Source organism: Lepidochelys olivacea (assembly GCF_965140295.1).
Source record: "Lepidochelys olivacea isolate rLepOli2 genome assembly, chromosome: 4".
NCBI classification, from domain to species: Eukaryota; Metazoa; Chordata; order Testudines; family Cheloniidae; genus Lepidochelys; species Lepidochelys olivacea.
Window position 1 is genome coordinate 105,316,297 of NC_140414.1, and position 15,362 is coordinate 105,331,658.

General features: G+C 41.6%; 2 protein-coding genes across 7 annotated transcripts in view; one reads left to right on the forward strand and one right to left on the reverse strand.

The window, feature by feature from the left end:
* Positions 1 to 15,360, forward strand: part of LOC311519306 (uncharacterized protein) — a 146,203-nt gene extending 130,843 nt beyond the window's left edge. For both annotated transcript variants that reach the window (XM_084625711.1, XM_084625710.1), the window contains exons 3-4: positions 13,649 to 13,809; positions 14,705 to 15,360. In XM_084625711.1, the coding sequence (XP_084481837.1) occupies positions 13,649 to 13,809; positions 14,705 to 14,901 (358 nt within the window). In that variant the 3' untranslated portion in view covers positions 14,902 to 15,360. The remainder of the gene's footprint in view (positions 1 to 13,648; positions 13,810 to 14,704) is intronic.
* Positions 13,782 to 15,362, reverse strand: part of TBC1D1 (TBC1 domain family member 1) — a gene marked incomplete at its 3' end in the record, with an annotated part of 200,274 nt that continues 198,693 nt past the window's right edge. For all 5 annotated transcript variants that reach the window (XM_084625705.1, XM_084625704.1, XM_084625708.1 and 2 more), the window contains one exon: positions 13,782 to 13,982. In XM_084625705.1, coding sequence (XP_084481831.1) covers positions 13,782 to 13,982 — 201 coding nt within the window. The remainder of the gene's footprint in view (positions 13,983 to 15,362) is intronic.

The following is a 15,362-nucleotide window of genomic DNA, read 5'->3' on the forward strand; positions in this document are numbered from 1 at the left end:
AAATGTTTATTAAATGGAAATTGTCACAAATGACTTCCTGATCAGCTCTTCTCATAACTACCACCACCTTTAGGAGTTTGTTTCTCTGCCAGGGAAAACATCTTTAAACACAAATTGCCTGAAACAACATTGCCATCTAGTGGAGAACTAGATTCACTGTTAAAGAGTATTTCTTAAATAAACAAAGAGATACTTTGCCCATCTAACAGTTTAAAGAGGTTTTCCTATTACACAGACCACCTTCCCCTCTCTCTCTTGCAGCAGTCACAAACCTTCACGATCACAAGGCTCAGCTACTGTAATTGGTTCTTGGTAGCCCATGTCCGGAAGTCCACACAGCAATGAAACAGCCCTGGAGCAGTCACTATTAGAACTTATCAAACAGGGTAAAATGATTTTTCAATTAAGAAACAGGGATGTTAGTTTCCTCCATACAGTGAGTATATCCCTACTTTGCAATGGGAAAACTAAAGCACAGAAAAGTTAAGTGACTTGCTCAAAGTCACAGAGATATTCGAGTCCAAAACATGAATCCAAGGGCCAAAATTTTCAGAAATGCATGTGTGCACTCCTAATTCCATATTTAACTAATTAAAGGAGTTAGTTGAAGCTGCTGGGAGCTCAGCACTTTTGAAAATCAGGCCCTCTTATTTAGTTGCCTATATGTGGACTTAAGAGCCTAACTTTAGAGACCCATTTTGAAACTCAAGGCTTATTCACCACTTTAAGAACATAAGGGTCTTTGATTTGTCCTGTAGTTCAGGTCTAATAGAAAACTCTTTAACAGTGAACAAGAGCCTATAAATATCATTTGTAACTCCATATTTATAACCTTTTCAAAAGGAAAGCATTTAAATATTTACTCCACCACATTTTTTTTTTCTGAAGGGGAAAAAAAAAGATTTTTCCATTTATAGGAAGATTGGTACCAGTGAGGATGAAGACACTAGTGGTTTCAGACTGATTAACATCTGTTACGGGTGATTGGTCCATTAACACACTAATGCTGGCTACAGGAGTTTCAGTTCCTTTTTCTTCACTCCACCCTATCTACATTTTCCTCATCAACATTTGTCTTGTTTACTAGTTCTCTTTGATACACGTTTTCAGTACCAGTTGCTTTCTTGGTACTGGCATGGGAAGCTTTGGTTTGTTTGGGGTCAGTTGGGAAATTCAAAACAATCAGGAACCTTCAAATTGCACATAAGTTACCTATTTAACAGTGATCTTATTTTTGTTACCCGTGTTCTCCCATCCCTCCTTTTATCTGTCATACTCTTGTTGCATCTTTTCTCAAATGAGATTGTAAGCTCTTTGGAGCAGTGTATGGGGTCAGAATTCATCCCTATAGATTGGATAGATTTGCTCTAGTTCAACCAGAAATTATGGACTCGATGAAAGAATTACTGGTTGGGGTTTTACTGGTTGGCCTGTGTTATGCAGGAAGTCAGACTATGTCATAATGGTTCCTTATGGCCTTAAAACCTATGAAAGCTAATGTACTCAATGCTTTTTTTGCCTCTGTCTTCACGAACAAGGTCAGCTCCCAGACTGCTGCGCTGGGCATCACAACATGGGGAATAGATGGCCAGCCCTCTGTGGAGAAAGAGGTGGTTAGGGACTATTTAAAAAAGCTGGATGTGCATAAGTCCATGGGGCCGGAAGAGTTGCATCTGAGAGTGCTAAAGGAATTGGCGGCTGTGATTGCAGAGCCATTGGCCATTATCTTTGAAAACTCGTGGCGAACGGGGGAAGTCCCGGATGACTGGAAAAAGGCTAATGTAGTGCCAATCTTTAAAAAAGGGAAGAAGGAGGATCCTGGGAACTACAGGCCAGTCAGCCTCACCTCAGTCCCCGGAAAAATCATGGAGCAGGTTCTCAAAGAATCAATCCTGAAGCACCTACATGAGAGGAAAGTGATCAGGAACAGTCAGCATGGATTCACCAAGGGAAGGTCATGCCTGACTAATCTAATCGCTTTCTATGATGAGATTAGTGGTTCTGTGGATGAAGGGAAAGCAGTGGATGTATTGTTTCTTGACTTTAGCAAAGCTTTTGACACCGTCTCCCACAGTATTCTTGTCAGCAAGTTAAAGAAGTATGGGCTGGATGAATGCACTATAAGGTGGGTAGAAAGTTGGCTAGATTGTTGGGCTCAATGGGTAGTGATCAATGGCTCCATGTCTAGTTGGCAGCCGTTGTCAAGTGAAGTGCCCCAGGGGTCGGTCCTGGGGCCGGTTTTGTTCAATATCTTCATAAATGATCTGGAGGATGGTGTGGATTGCACTCTCAGCAAATTTGCGGATGATACTAAACTGGGAGGAGTGGTAGATACGCTGGAGGGCAGGGATAGAATACAGAGGGACCTAGACAAATTGGAGGATTGGGCCAAAAGAAATCTGATGAAGTTCAATAAGGATAAGTGCAGAGTCCTGCACTTAGGACGGAAGAACCCAATGCACAGCTACAGACTAGGGGCCGAATGGCTAGGCAGCAGTTCTGCGGAAAAGGACCTAGGGGTGACAGTGGACGAGAAGCTGGATATGAGTCAGCAGTGTGCCCTTGTTGCCAAGAAGGCCAATGGCATTTTGGGATGTATAAGTAGGGGCATAGCGAGCAGATCGAGGGACGTGATCGTCCCCCTCTATTCGACATTGGTGAGGCCTCATCTGGAGTACTGTGTCCAGTTTTGGGCCCCACACTACAAGAAGGATGTGGAGAAATTGGAGAGAGTCCAGCGAAGCGCAACAAAAATGATTAGGGGACTGGAACACATGACTTATGAGGAGAGGCTGAGGGAACTGGGATTGTTTAGTCTGCAGAAGAGAAGAATGAGGGGGGATTTGATAGCTGCTTTCAACTACCTGAGAGGTGGTTCCAGAGAGGATGGTTCTAGACTATTCTCAGTGGTAGAAGAGGACAGGACAAGGAGTAATGGTCTCAAGTTGCAGTGGGGGAGGTTTAGGTTGGATATTAGGAAAAACTTTTTCACTAGGAGGGTGGTGAAACACTGGAATGCGTTACCTAGGGAGGTGGTAGAATCTCCTTCCTTAGAAGTTTTTAAGGTCAGGCTTGACAAAGCCCTGGCTGGGATGATTTAATTGGGGATTGGTCCTGCTTTGAGCAGGGGGTTGGACTAGATGACCTCCTGAGGTCCCTTCCAACCCTGATATTCTATGATTCTAAGTAAATTCAAAGAAAAAGTATTAAACAGAGAGAAATACCCCTCTCTGTGAACAATTTTGTGAGGCATTCAGATGTCAGTGACAGATTTGGTACTTGGTGCAGGAGAGAGTGTGGATTGTGGGAGGGCATGTCAGGCAGTTACGGCTCCCTGATTCTCAGGGCCTGTGTGCATTAGCTCCATTGATAGAGCAGTTGCGGGACTGCTCTAAGTTAAGCCATGGGGGTAGGTTCCATTAAAGGTGTACTTCCTATGCCAGCGGAGGGTAGGGATAGAAGAGCTCTGGGCTGACACCTCTCTTCTCTCCACTCTTTTCTTCCACCAATGCACCTCTATGCTGGGAGGGTGCAGATTGGGAGCAGGGTGATAGTACAGGACCAAGTAGTGGCACGTTACACCAGTAGGGAGCTCTCATCTCAGAGGGGAATTCTCTGCTGGCCATTTGTGTCTCTGCTCTGCCCGAGTGGCACAAAGTGTAAATTACATTTAACCTGCACCACACTAAGTAGAACTAAGTGCTTCTCATACCTACTTCTGTCAGGCTTATCTGCTTTGGTAAATCATATGCTAGGTCTAAACTTTAGGGAGCATAAATGCACGGGGGAAAAAAACTGCTTTCTTCCACCCCAGGCAGACTGCCCATCTAATATGGAAAAAGTAAGGGCCAGATCCTGCCCCTGTTGAAATTAATGATAAAACTTTCTCTGGAAACAAGTCTGGGTCCCTAATATTAAGCAATAAAGAGGAGATAAAATGAAACAAGAAGAGGGGGCTCTGCCAATAGGGGTCTGTTTTTTTTTCCAAGGCAACTTCTTCCCTTCTTGATAAACAGGAAGAAAAAACAGAGGTGCAGAAAAGTCACAAATTACTTGATGGCTGGAGAAAATGCCTTACAGTGAGACTTACAGAGCTCAATCTATCCTAGTGTATCAAAAAGACAACTCAGCGGTGACTTGATTAGGATGTATAAGTACCTTCATTGGGGAGAAAATACTTGGCACTGAAAGGCTCTTTAATTCTACTAGAGAATGGCATAACAAGAACCAATGGCTGGAAGCTGAAGCCAGACAAACTCAAATGACAAACAAGGCATAACTTAAGGGTGAGGGTGATTCCCAAGGGAAGTGGTGGGTTCTCCATCTCTTCCAGCCAAGACTCTGTGCCTTTCTGGATGATATGCTCTAGCCAATCACAAGTTACTGGGCACAATACAGGGGAAACAGGGTGAAATTGAATATCCTTGAATATACACAAGGCCAAACTAGATGATCTAATGGTCCCTTCTAGCCTTAAACTCTATGAATACTCCAACAAGTACCTCATTATTCAACTACTTTGGCTGTTACATCTTAATACCATTAGGCTAAGTGGTAGGCAACACAGCTCACAGAAGACTCATCTTGGGTCTTTGTGTCTCATCTTTGGGTTATGAGATATGGTGGATGATGGGAGATGAATGGAGAATGGGCTTTTAATGGAAAGTCTACAACAACCTTCCTTATGGCATCACAACACTATGGCTTCATCTTTTTTTCCAAAGTCGCCCGGATAGTTCATAATGCAAAGACATTTCATGGCACTTGCTGGGCTCTGGCTGGGTTGCTAAAACCTACAAGTCACACAGAGGTTTTGGATAAATCCGTTGTCAGCTCTTTACTTCTTAAACTCTCATTTCCTCCTTCTTTCACACATGCTTTTATTCTAAAATGTCTTATAACCATTGAACTTCCTACTTCTTTTTTAAGTAAAGGCTGACAATGGATTTTTTTTTCCTTTTGGGTGAGGCATGAAGCCAGGAAAAAGGGGAAACAAGATTTACTGCCCTTGAAGGCATAAGCAAATGCCTGGTGATTAATAGTTTATATGGATCCATCAACACTAAGCTCTTAGTTAGCTCAGAATCTGCAGTCAGGGCTGCCCCATTTTGAGGCAGTTTAATAATGTCTTGTAAGCATCTGGTGCAGGGAAAATAGATGTTCTCTTCTTTCTGAAACTAATGTACGTGGTTTGAAAGAGGCATCCATTTCTCAATGCAACTTCTAAAGGAGAGGATCTATAATTGCATTGGTAGAATAGAAATAAATGAAGAGTAATTAAACAAGCTATCTAAAGATGTTCTCAGGATAAGACATGCCAACAATTTTATTCACCATGGGACAGATTTTGGGAGAAAGAAGTTTTATGGAACTTTCTTCTTCCCCCATGCAATGCCGACCACAGTTGGAATGCAGATGCAAGTATGCCTTACCCTCCTACCTTCTACACTTGCCAGCACAACTGATGTGAGATATGCATGGTTCAGCTTCTCAAAGGAGAGGGGATATGTGGCACCACCAAGGGCTCCCCTTAAGCTCCAACCCTGAGTGAGGCAGCTGCAATTTCTGCTGGGGCTCCCACTTCAATACCCCACCTCCCTTTTCCCAGCCGCCCCCCCCCCCCGACCGCCCGACAGAGTCAGTGTATTAAAGCAGTGATCTGACCCTATTGATCTAGTTTTGCAACCTGATGATTACAAAGATTTTATGGCCACACTGTTGAACTCAGGTGCCCATATTTAGGTACCTCCATCTTTTTTCAGGCATTTAAAGATGAGACCGGGACAAGGTTTGATGTTAACTGAGGATAACTAAGTGATACGATTCTGGTGAGGACCTTAGAGTTGAAGAGCAGTGCAATGGACTAACTATATTTATTTCTGTCTGACCCAAGGCACTGAACTGCTGAATTATTTAGAAACCAAAAATAATGAATGGTCTGGTTGTCTGAAGTATTGCACCACCACCGATGTCTCAGATGCAGTTTAAAGAGGTTTTCCTATTATGCAGACCACCTTCCCCTCTCTCTCTCGCAGCAGTCACAAACCTTCACGATCACAAGTCTCAGCTACTGTAATTGATTCTTGGTAGCCCAAGTCTGGAAGTCCACACAGCAATGAAACAGCCTTGGAGCTGTCACTATTAGAACTTATCAAACAGGGTAAAATGATTTTTCAATTAAGAAACAGGGATGTTAGCCAAATATCATGAAACAAATAGTATTCAATCAGTTCTGGTCACCCTTAGGAAGTCACCGTTTAGGTGCAGGTGCCACACAATGGTATCTGAGATACCTCCATCACAGCCTCTTGTGATTATATAGGGAAATACTCATAAAAAACTGCTCAGCTATTATAGGTCACTATAGTGTCTCCCTCAGATGCATTATGCTTTAAATGAAAGTTATGTGCACACAAGTAAAAACACTCTTCTAAAAACAGGTCATTTGCAAGAGGGGGAAATAACCTACTAAAATATCAAGATTAATTTTAGTCTTGTAATCGTAATTGTAATCAGATCATTACATCCGGAAAAGATTTTTGGATTTGAGAGAGAAAATAGTCAAAATCACTTCAAGGAAAAGGAAGGCACGGTCTGCCTACACTGAGGCCGAAAGATTGAGCAAGCATAAATGTTTAGCATATGATTCCTTGCTCCCCTCCTCCACTTCTAGCACACAGTATAATAGTATATAATGCAGCTCAAATCTATTCGTAGAGGCCAGGGAACTGTCCCACTAAAAGAACTGTGGGGTATTTGTTTTTTGTTTTGGTATTTTTTAAAGTCTGTTGCTAAACAGGAAACAGAAAATACTATTGATACCGTTAAAGCCTGGCTCATATATGTGTTAGATTTTCGAAATTCCTTTTCAAATGTCTTACAGCCACCAGCTCCCCACATTTGTTCCTTTATAAGAGTCTTACATGGAAATGTAGAATACTACAGTTGCCCTCCTACTATTGGGCCATTGCCTTCAGATTCCTGGAAGAACCTTCCAACTAGATAACCAAAACCCATGGAACTATATTAGCAAAGAAGGAGAAACATTCACCCAGATGCTCAGCCCTCAGAATCCCCATTCACCCAATCAACACTCCAATTAGCTGGCAACTTGGAGACACTCAATGGGCAAATGGAGGTTATGATGCTGGTATGATCCGTTCCCTCATACCCACACTCTTTTAGTGCAGATGCAAACTAATTATAAAGTGTTTAAACTCCAGACATATTGGCAGGGAAGTTTGAGTTTTGGAGAGAAAGGAAATGGGATCTGGGAGTGCAATGGGATGTGCTTCTGTACAGGATGGAGGGAAACAGCAGCTGGAAGGAATCAGTAACAAAGATCAGACATGTCTAGAAAAAACAGGAATTCCTTCAGCTGGTAATCACGTGATTTAAAATGTTAAATCCATTAGATTTAGGAAAATATTTTTCTCTTCTCTGGTCTTCCATACCATCTGTATTCAGTAAGGGGAGTGCAGAGGAGAAGTGGGCTATAAAGATCTTCTGTTTTCATATATATGCTGAGTGAAATCCTAGTCCTGTTGCAGTCAGTGGCAAAACTCCCACTGACTGCAATGAGGCCAGGATTTCAGCCACTGAGCATTTCTTTTTCTTTTAAAATTAAAGCATGCAGTTTAATTGTCACATTATCATGTAATACATGCTCGTCTGTACTGACAGAAAGGAATGGAAAAAGTTAGTAATACATGTATCCAATCTGGGTGTGAATGCACCATACTGACCATTATGGAAGACAGTGCAATATGTCATTGACTTGGATGGAGCTTGGGTCTTTCAAACCTTAGCAATTGTTTTTGCCCTATGCAACAGAAGCCCATCAAATAGATTTCAATTTAAAGTTATATAAATATTCCAGTGCTTTATTTTCATTTTGTTAATCAGCTGTATATTCAATTATAGCGCACTATCCTCCATGCAGAATGTGCCTACTATAGCAAAAAATATACAGGTGGAAATGAGTGTAATGCAAACACTGATATTCACACACACTGTCACTACAGTAAATTGATAAAACAAAACCAGAAGAGGTTAACATTTAAAAATTAAATTTACTGGGTAAAAACTGCAATGTGCAAACTTAAGTTCATTGATATAAAAATACAAGTCATTTATATGTTGTATACACACAAAATATATATGGAAATCATTTACACAGCTAGAAGCCAGAAATCAAGTTCAGAATATGATCATGCAAAGCTTCACTCCCGTCACTCACAATGGTACTGCCCCGGGACTGCTCACATATATAAGGCCCACAGGAATGGTCTTAAGTCTCTTAAATTCAAGGGGAGAAATGTGTAATTATTAACAGTTGAATATGGTGACCATTACTGGGTAGCCTTAAAACTTGACAGATGTGATGTTCTTATTCCAGTAAGGGTGAAATTGTCTTCAAACAGACATGACACATGCGCTGAAAAGAATGGGAAAGGTGTATGCATATAAAGTAAAAATGTTGTTTATTCTTCTCCCGCGAGCTAGCTACAGAACTTTCATTAATTAATGGATGTCTATTTGAAAGCAACATAAAAGAACGCCCATGCTGGGTTCTCGGGACTCTTGCCATTAATATTCAAATACAATACACAAATCATTGTAGAACCCCAACCTCCCCAGCTGCTCTCCCCTGCCCAAAGGAACTCACACTTCTACCCCATTCTTTCCTCTGACCAATGAGAGAAGTACGATTCTACAAAATTCTATCTCCTTTTGTGGAACTTGCTCTCATCCCGGCTCTCTAGCCCAGACCTAGCAATTCATTCCTAATGCTTAGCAAAAACAGAGAGAATCTCTCACCCTCAGGCCAAAAGGATTTGCTGCCCATCACAACTCTGCCTCCTGACACCAGACCACCTTGCCTGTGTTACAGGAGTGCTCTATAAAAGAGATGTCTGTACATCTGTAAAGAGTTAATTGATAAAGTACCAGTAGATAGCACTCAGGAATACACAGCCACTTCCCAGGTCTTTTAGGTCCAAGATTCTTGTTGATGTGCATTGCCAATGGCTTCTTTGCATCATCTCTCAATAGCTTGTGAAACGGAACCAATTTAACAAATATTAATCTGTTCCAAGAAAGGGAAAGTGGCCCAACCACCCAAATAAAGGTATACCCTTTTTGCCAATACACCCATTTTCAAATGAGTCCCACAGCCCAACACAAGACGCCCCCATACAGCAAGCACTAATGAAACAAACGGAGCTTAATTTCCACTACAGTAAACAAACAACACTTTAGTTCAATATTCAGATTCTGCAATTGTAATAGGGCAGAATTTTTTTTAAAGATTGCTCCAGCAGTTCTGTAATATCTACATGTGTCTCAGAGATGGGGACGCATACATTAATGTAGCGTATTAAGTAGGGTGGGTCAGAAATTTTCCATCAAACCTGGTTTTGGACAGAAAATTGGGTTTTGACTAAATGAAATTCTTAATGTGAATTGTTTGGTTTCTATGGAAAATTTCAACTTTGTGTTAAAAAACCGAAGACCCAAAACCTCCAGTATGAAAATACAGTCATGGTGCCTCAGGCTCCCATTCTTCTCCATGAGCCAAGCTTCCCAGCTGAACTATGCCTGCCCATCAGGCTCCGAGGGTGTGTGGGCTGTGAGATCAATGGAAGAAGAGTGTAATTACAGTCATTGGGTCAGATTCCAGCCTGTGCTCTGCCCCTTTACGTACTGCTCCAGGACCGTGTCCTCTGGACATTTTGGGCTGCAGAATAGCGCATTAGGAAGTCTGAGGAAGCTGCTAGTAGTCAGACCAGCCCCAAGACACTGTTCTAATTAGTGCTTGAATCTGAGAGCCACACAGGTAGGCTGAAGCCACTGTTGATCCCCTCTGCCTTCCCGTGTTGTCTCTCCTGAGAGTTGCAATACAGAATCTGGCCTAAGATTTATCCACCTCCTTTGAAAGCGTGAAGAAGCACTCTCATTGTGGAGTGTACATTTTGGAGGGGGAGGGGAGGAAAAAGGGGAATTGAAAGTGAAAAGAAAATACCATGGTTCTGAAGACCACAGTAACATCAGAGAAAGCCAGAAATTTTGCAGTAACCAACTAGGGGCAGAATTATTTAGTGTTTGAGAGTGCAGGTCTGGCACTCAGAAGATCTGGATTTTAGTCTGAACTACCACTAAAACATTGTGCAACCTGTGATAAGTCTCTCAACTCCTTTGTGATTTACTTCCTCACTCTATATTAAAGGGGAATCATAATGCTTACCCACTTTTGTAAAGTGCATCGACTTCCTCAGATGATGGGCACTGTGTCATCATTATTCTCAGGTTCTATATAATGATCTCTTAAAAATAAATGGGCCAAGGTATAGACATGCCAACGAGCCAGCAATGAGGGCAGCGGCATGTCCTCATATGTGTGACAAGGAAAAGAAAGCCTGCTATTGGAGGGTGGCATTCCACACGTCAGACCATCGGGCACTGTTGACTGCAAAGCACTAGTGGAGCAGACTCTTTCTTGTCGCAGACGGCATGATTAGCTCTTGCCACATTACAGGCCAAGTCTCTCTTCTGCCGTAGCTGACCCCCTCTCCTGTTCACAGTGCATCTCTGAGCTGGTATGCTAGTGTGCATCATCAGCACCCTTACATTACTCACAGAACGAGGACAGCAAAGCACCTCTTAAGGCGCAATTTGTGCATGGGAATGAACTCTTGGGACCATCTCCTGGGGAATCCTAGGAAGTTGCTCTCCTTTTCCCCCTTTCTTTTTTCTCCCCCTGTTCTGTGCTCCCTTGTGGGGATGGGGGAAGGGACAGAGACTAATCACCTGTGGGAGAAGCAAGGGGGAGAAAATTCAGTGAGCTTCAACTTGCAGCTTTCCATAGACCATTCCTTTGGGAGGGAGGGAGGATTTTTCCCTTTTGCGGGCTAGGACATGGATTTATGGGTTCCCAACTCGCTAGTATCTGCTAACTACAGGTAAGGGAGCTGCCTTCTGTTCTGATACAGCAGCCAGCCTGTAGGGATAGTTCAGGATCCTCTCCCCCTGGCAACACAGAACAGAACTGTACTGCTATTGATAGAGTCGCCAGGAGCAGAGGGGACCTGAAGGTGTGTGTCAGGGGTGTCATACAAGCTGTATTACTTCTCTCTCATTTATGCATGGAAACGCCTGGGCTTTGCAAGGGTTGGAGACTTGGAGCAGGGCACCTTCATTACTCCACACTTTTCCATCCTGTCCCCCCTTGAGATCTAGTGGCACAGGGCAGAAAAGGCAGGAAAATGATTCCATAGAAACAGCACACACATCTGATTCCATGTAAGCAAGGGAAGATCCTAATGCAGTTGTCCTATTAATGCTCAGATCCTGTACTGGGGATTGCCTGGGCCTCAGTGTGTCAGTCACGTGGGGTAGTTGCAACTTTAGCAAAATCTGGTGCATTTGTAAATGGACAGGTTTCACCCCAGAAAGCTCTGCTTCTTGGCAAAGTCAAACTGTCACAAACATGTGGACACTTGAGACTGAAAACTGATGCCTACCTACTGACCACACTTTCCTCTGGGAAGAGTTATTCTAGCCCCCATCTCAACTCAGCATCATATTGTCTGAAGGAAAATATATTCTTGAAAAAATCTTTGGGCCAGAGGCTTTCCTCCACTGACACTGGGAGAGAAGGAGAACACGAGCCAAATTACTGCACTCCTTGAGTCATACCAAAAATATACAACCTGAGCCAAGAGATACAGACGCAGTTCCCAAGTTCACAACTGGGGTTCTTAGTGTGTCTAAAAAAGTTTGATGTCCATCAGTTTTCATTAATAACTATTTAAAAATCCTACTGTGATCTCAGGGAAACTCTTAACATATTAGCTTCTGAACTATCACATAGAGAACTTTGTTTTTGTTCTTAGATGCAACAAAATGTGCAAACATAAATTTTGGCATGGATCATTAACTTTTCTCTGTTGCTCTTTTGTTTAATGTAAAAAGCCAATGTATGAGTAATGGCTCCAAGATGTCCAAATGCAACATAACTTCGCCCTCAAACTGTAAAAGAGTACGATGTAAAGAGATTTTAAAATGTGAAGTGTGAGCTTCTGTATGGTTTCTCAATTCAAAAACAAAACACAAGAGGTAAAGAGATTTGTAATGTCTGGCTTGTATGGAATTTAGACTCTAAGCAAACAGTGTGGATTTGGAGAACCAGCCACATTTAAGAAATTACAGGAGTCAATCTGTGGTTTAGAAATTAAAGAGCAAATTCTCCACTTTAATCCACATGGTGGGATTTGATTTGCATCAGAGATGCACATTACAGCTGCAAGCAAAATGTACCATAGAGAAACATGCATGAAGATAAAAAGATCTTCCACCACATTGTGGATTAGAGAAATAAATGTGCCCTAATATTTTAAGAATAAGAAATTGACAATTTAGGAAACTCACATCTGAAATAGTAATCTCCACTATAGCAGCAAGTTGATACCTGTAACACTAAGTTTGGGGAAGAACAAATTTGTGGTACTCTTTGGTCTAATTAAACAACAAGTTAACTGGATCTCGTTAGATATTACTGCACCTGTAGTTGAAAAAGTGGTGCTTTAACTGGCCAAAAAACTACTTTCATTGTATTTTACAGAAAAGTGAACTTTTTAAAATGTGTAATCTTTCTCAAAAGAGGCGTGGTAAATAGACCACGGTCCTAATTCATACTTTAGCCCAATATCCTTTATAAAGCAGTTTAAATATGTCTGGCACCAAATCAAGCTTTGAAGTGCCTCCACCATTTTGGAGAAAAAGTCTTAAACATTGTTCTTCTCCAAAGGGTGGATAAGCACTGAGTATCAAATGAAACTAAAAATCAGCAGGCATTCGATTCCCTGAAAGAGGCTGTCTGACATCACACAGCAGATCAGAAATAAATAAAATGACCCCTTTAGGTATGATGATAAATCCACTACAATGCTGTGACAGTGACAGACTCTACCATGACAATGTCAGTGTATTCTGTTGGGAAAGTAAAATTCAGTTACCTTCAATGATACATTTATCAGATCATGTCAATCAACAGTACTAAAACAATGGATGTCAAAACAAAACGTATTAAAACAGTATGTTTTATAAAAACTGATGGAAAAATGCCCCACAATTATAGTTACGTACAACCAAGTCCAGCTCTCCAGGGTCCACTAAGTTAACACCTTTAAGCACATAAAGCAGTTATTAGAGGTCTTAATAAGGTGACTAGTGGAACCCAGCCGAGTCACAGGGGAATTACACCCTCAGAAATCTATCTAGTATGATCGCAAACCTATCTGAGAATGCTAATACTGTGTAGCCCCAAAAAGGCAGTCAGTTCCGAAGCTCTTCACTGCTGTAATTCTCCAGCCTTTTACAGGACATGCTATTTAACGTGGAGTTTTCTAAATAGAAAAAGGAACACACGTAACCAATATGAAGCACTTAGGTTTAGAAGCACTTATGGAAGAGTCCATGAGTGCAAATATTTACAGTACATTGTATCTGGAGTGTACATATGTTATTTAGTGAAAGATAAATTTTTCCTGCCCATCGTTATATTGCATATTTTATAGTTCATAAGAATTCTGTAAGTTAACAAGCAAGAGTCTCCTCCCTGAGAAACGTGCTTCTCATATTTTTGCAGACACTCCCATTCCCTCAATCGGCTACAGCAAGGCATGGACAATGCTAAGACAACGGTGTCAAATCCCAATGATGACAGTAAAAAACAGTTCTTCCCTTTGTGGAACTTGTCTGCTCCATTACAATTGCAGCTGTCAGTTGGCATCCATGCACTCCTGCCTGGTAAGTAGATGTTTTCCACCTGGGCTGCCTGTCTGCACGCGTAGATCTTCCACTGTCTGCAGCAAAGCTTTCCTCTCCAGCTCTAGAGTGAGAATGGATTGCTTCAATTTGCACTCGTTGTTCAGTAAAATTTCTACTGTAGCTTCTAGGTTTTGGATCTTTCCATTTGCCACCTGAAGTGGGAAAAGAAAACAAGAATTTCCTAAAAACTGTGAAACGAGTGGACCTTACAGACAGAGTTCTCCTCAGTCCTTCAGGCTTTTAAAAGGTCCTACTGAGATAGGTCATATTTACAGTAGATTTTCCAGTTATGTAGAAAACACACACTGAATTAAAGTGTAAGTACTGCTACTTCCACAAGCTTAGTATTACTTATAAATAGCATTGTCTACAGACAACAATCCATTTTCTCTCTCTCTCTCTCTCTCTTTCTAATCTTTACTGTTTAGGCACTAGTGTGATTAAACCTAGAATATAATACAGAGCAGAGAAGATTAAAAGTTAAATCTACAAATAATTAGCTAATAGATCTATTTAATTAAGAATAGCATCACTATTAATCCAGGGCTCTACTCACTACAAAATTACACTCCATAGATATCAAGGTGCAGAAATATCATGACTCAGAAGGAAAAAATGTGTCTGCGAACGACTGAGGAACAAACCTTCCACTATGTTTCCCGTGCCTAGAGGTTACATTTTACCAAGCTGAGTAGGATTTGAATAAGCATCCAAAGGCCTGTATTCCATCTTACCTCCTGTGTCATCTAGCTTCCAAGTTTTTGTTTTTGATCCAAGAGGCTTGAAAATCTAAATATATAGCCCATCTCTTACCCCCATATTCCCTTCTAACTACCCATGTACTCAGAAGTTGTATTAAAATGTTTCTTTGCAGATCAGACAGAAAGAAGGAGCCATGAGGAGTTCAGAGTGGATCAGCTCCTTCAGAGACCAAGCATACCATCTCTGAAGAGCTGCCTTGTCTCTCTCGTCCCACAGAGGGCAAGTTTTGAAGCAGCCATCGACAACTGCAGATTGAATGGACTGAGGTCAGACATGGACATCAAGATGTACTATTTCACGTGTTTCTAATCATCCTGGATCATGGGTTCTCAAACTTTCTCATAACAAGGATCATCTCTTAATAGAGAATGTGTCTCATAGACATCTCTCCCATTTGTGACTGCCTGACTACAGCAATTGCTTAAATGCGAAAATAATGTTAAGACTGCATGAATGTATCTTTAGCTGTCTTCTCCAGCTGCTAAACTTCATTAACTGAAATGAGCCAGCATCATGTGACTCCAGCCAGCTTTCCACAGGCCACCAGAAAGCCCTACATTCGGGAACCTCTGCTTCAGACAAACTTAAAAGGTTTTAAATACTGGTAAGTCCATCTGGTACCAACTGTAAATAATAAATACTGAAGACAGTGATTTCAGTTATGCCTTAACCTGGATCAAATCTGGCCCGTGTCTCCTCTATACAATGGTCTCTTCTGAAAATATGAACAAACAATGGTGTCAATGGCTCGTTAGATGGAAATATAAACT